Source organism: Verticillium dahliae, genomic scaffold, assembly GCF_000150675.1.
Source record: "Verticillium dahliae VdLs.17 supercont1.5 genomic scaffold, whole genome shotgun sequence".
NCBI classification, from domain to species: domain Eukaryota; kingdom Fungi; phylum Ascomycota; class Sordariomycetes; order Glomerellales; family Plectosphaerellaceae; genus Verticillium; species Verticillium dahliae.
Window position 1 is genome coordinate 358,934 of NW_009276938.1, and position 1,603 is coordinate 360,536.

The 1,603-nt window shown below is 57.5% G+C and overlaps 2 protein-coding genes across 2 annotated transcripts in view; one reads left to right on the forward strand and one right to left on the reverse strand.

Moving 5' to 3' along the window:
- Positions 1 to 636: 636 nt before the first annotated feature.
- Positions 637 to 1,349, forward strand: VDAG_03103 (uncharacterized protein; the record flags this gene model as incomplete). The annotated part of the gene is made up of 2 exons (XM_009656968.1): positions 637 to 929; positions 962 to 1,349. The coding sequence occupies 2 exons, from the start codon at positions 637 to 639 to the stop codon at positions 1,347 to 1,349; spliced, it is 681 nt and encodes a 226-aa protein (XP_009655263.1).
- A 166-nt stretch (positions 1,350 to 1,515) lies between these two features.
- Positions 1,516 to 1,603, reverse strand: part of VDAG_03104 (uncharacterized protein) — a gene marked incomplete at both ends in the record, with an annotated part of 1,782 nt that continues 1,694 nt past the window's right edge. The window contains one exon of the mRNA XM_009656969.1: positions 1,516 to 1,545. Within this exon, the coding sequence (XP_009655264.1) occupies positions 1,516 to 1,545 (30 nt within the window). The remainder of the gene's footprint in view (positions 1,546 to 1,603) is intronic.

Here is a 1,603-nt window from a genome sequence, read left to right on the forward strand (position 1 = left end):
TGGCTTAGGTCGAATAGCGATAAAGGATATATATCCTTAAAGATATATTAATTATATAGAGATAATAATATAGTTATTAACCCTTAGTTATCTAGTAATAGTAGTATTATTATCGTACGCGTTATAGTACCTCTTTAATAAGATAGTACCGTAATAGTGAAGATATAATAGTAAGGGTGAAATAAGTAAATAATCAGATCGGAACTAATCGGACGCCCTACTATGGTCACTAGAAATAGGAATTAATAGGAATTGCTGAGAAAGCTAGTAGAAATCGCATAAGTAATAGGGGTTCAAGTTAGTTGTTATATTAGTTAAAAAAAGAGAAGTCGAGAAACGGATATCTAGTGAACCCTCAATACTGCATGTCCTCGCCAGACGCATACCCTCATTGCATTGCATTCCCCATCCTGTTCTCCCAGGTAGGAGGTGCCTGTACCGGTGAACTTATCTTATCACTCGGTGAAGCCCCACGAGCACCCCGCCATCTCCAGGCAGGCGGTCCTTCGCAAGGCCCTTCCTTACTTGCCTAAGGTAGGTACATGGAAAGCTTAGGAACTGACCTCACCTCCCTGCCCACTGCATCCAGACAACAAGCATCTCGCCTCCTCCAGCACACAGCACACACGCAGCACCATGTCCCGCCCAACAACAACAGCAGACACATCCCCCATCTCCCCCGCCCGCTTCGCCGCCGCCCTGCCGCCCCTCTCCCTGCCCACCCTCCACCTCAAGGTCCTCGAGATCCGCAACTCCATCGCCCACCTGCGCACCTCCAACATTGAGCTCCTGCCCTACGCCCTCGGCACCGAACCCGCCGGCGGCGCCCCGGACCCAGACTGCGCCGACGCCATCCGCGAGAACGAGGCCGTCATCCTGCGCATGGACGAGCGCATCGCCCTCATCCGCGCCGAGGTCGAGGACAGGGGGTGCAGCTGGCCGCGAGTTTGAGGCCGTCGAGCCGGCCCTCCCGGGGACCGTCGCTGGTGCCGACCGACGACGACGTCGCGCCCGTGACCAACGGCCTGCGCGACGCGAGGCTCGAGGAGGACGCCGTGGCGGCGGGGACGCGGCATCCGGCGTGGAGCGACGGCACGTTTCAGACGGGGACGATCCGGGGGGGCGTCATGCATTTTGACGGCGGTGCTGCTCCTGCTGCTTCCACTCCCCCTGCTGCTTCTGCTTCCCCTGCAGCGCCTGCGGAGGCCGGCAGCGTGCGCGCGGCCACGACGCAGACGGCGGCCCCTTCGGCTTCGGGGGGCGGACGCCTCGATGACGAGCAGCTGCGGCGCGCCATGGAGGAGCGCATGCGGCAGCTCGACGACGACGACGGCGGCATGCATCTCTGATCGTCTACTTGATTTGGGGCATGACAAGGATGAAACACCACAGCAACACTACGAACACTATGGTCGACGAGGCCGGCTGCATTGGGAGGCTTTAGGGACAGGCCAGGATAGCCAGGACCCCCCAGGATAGCCAGGACACCCCATGAAGAGTATGTTGGCATCTCTCTCAGCGCAGAAAAACCCTGCGTCTTCCCAACTAGAAAGTCCAACATGTACATCACCATGCTTTCCCGCTGCCCGCTGCCTCCTCACTG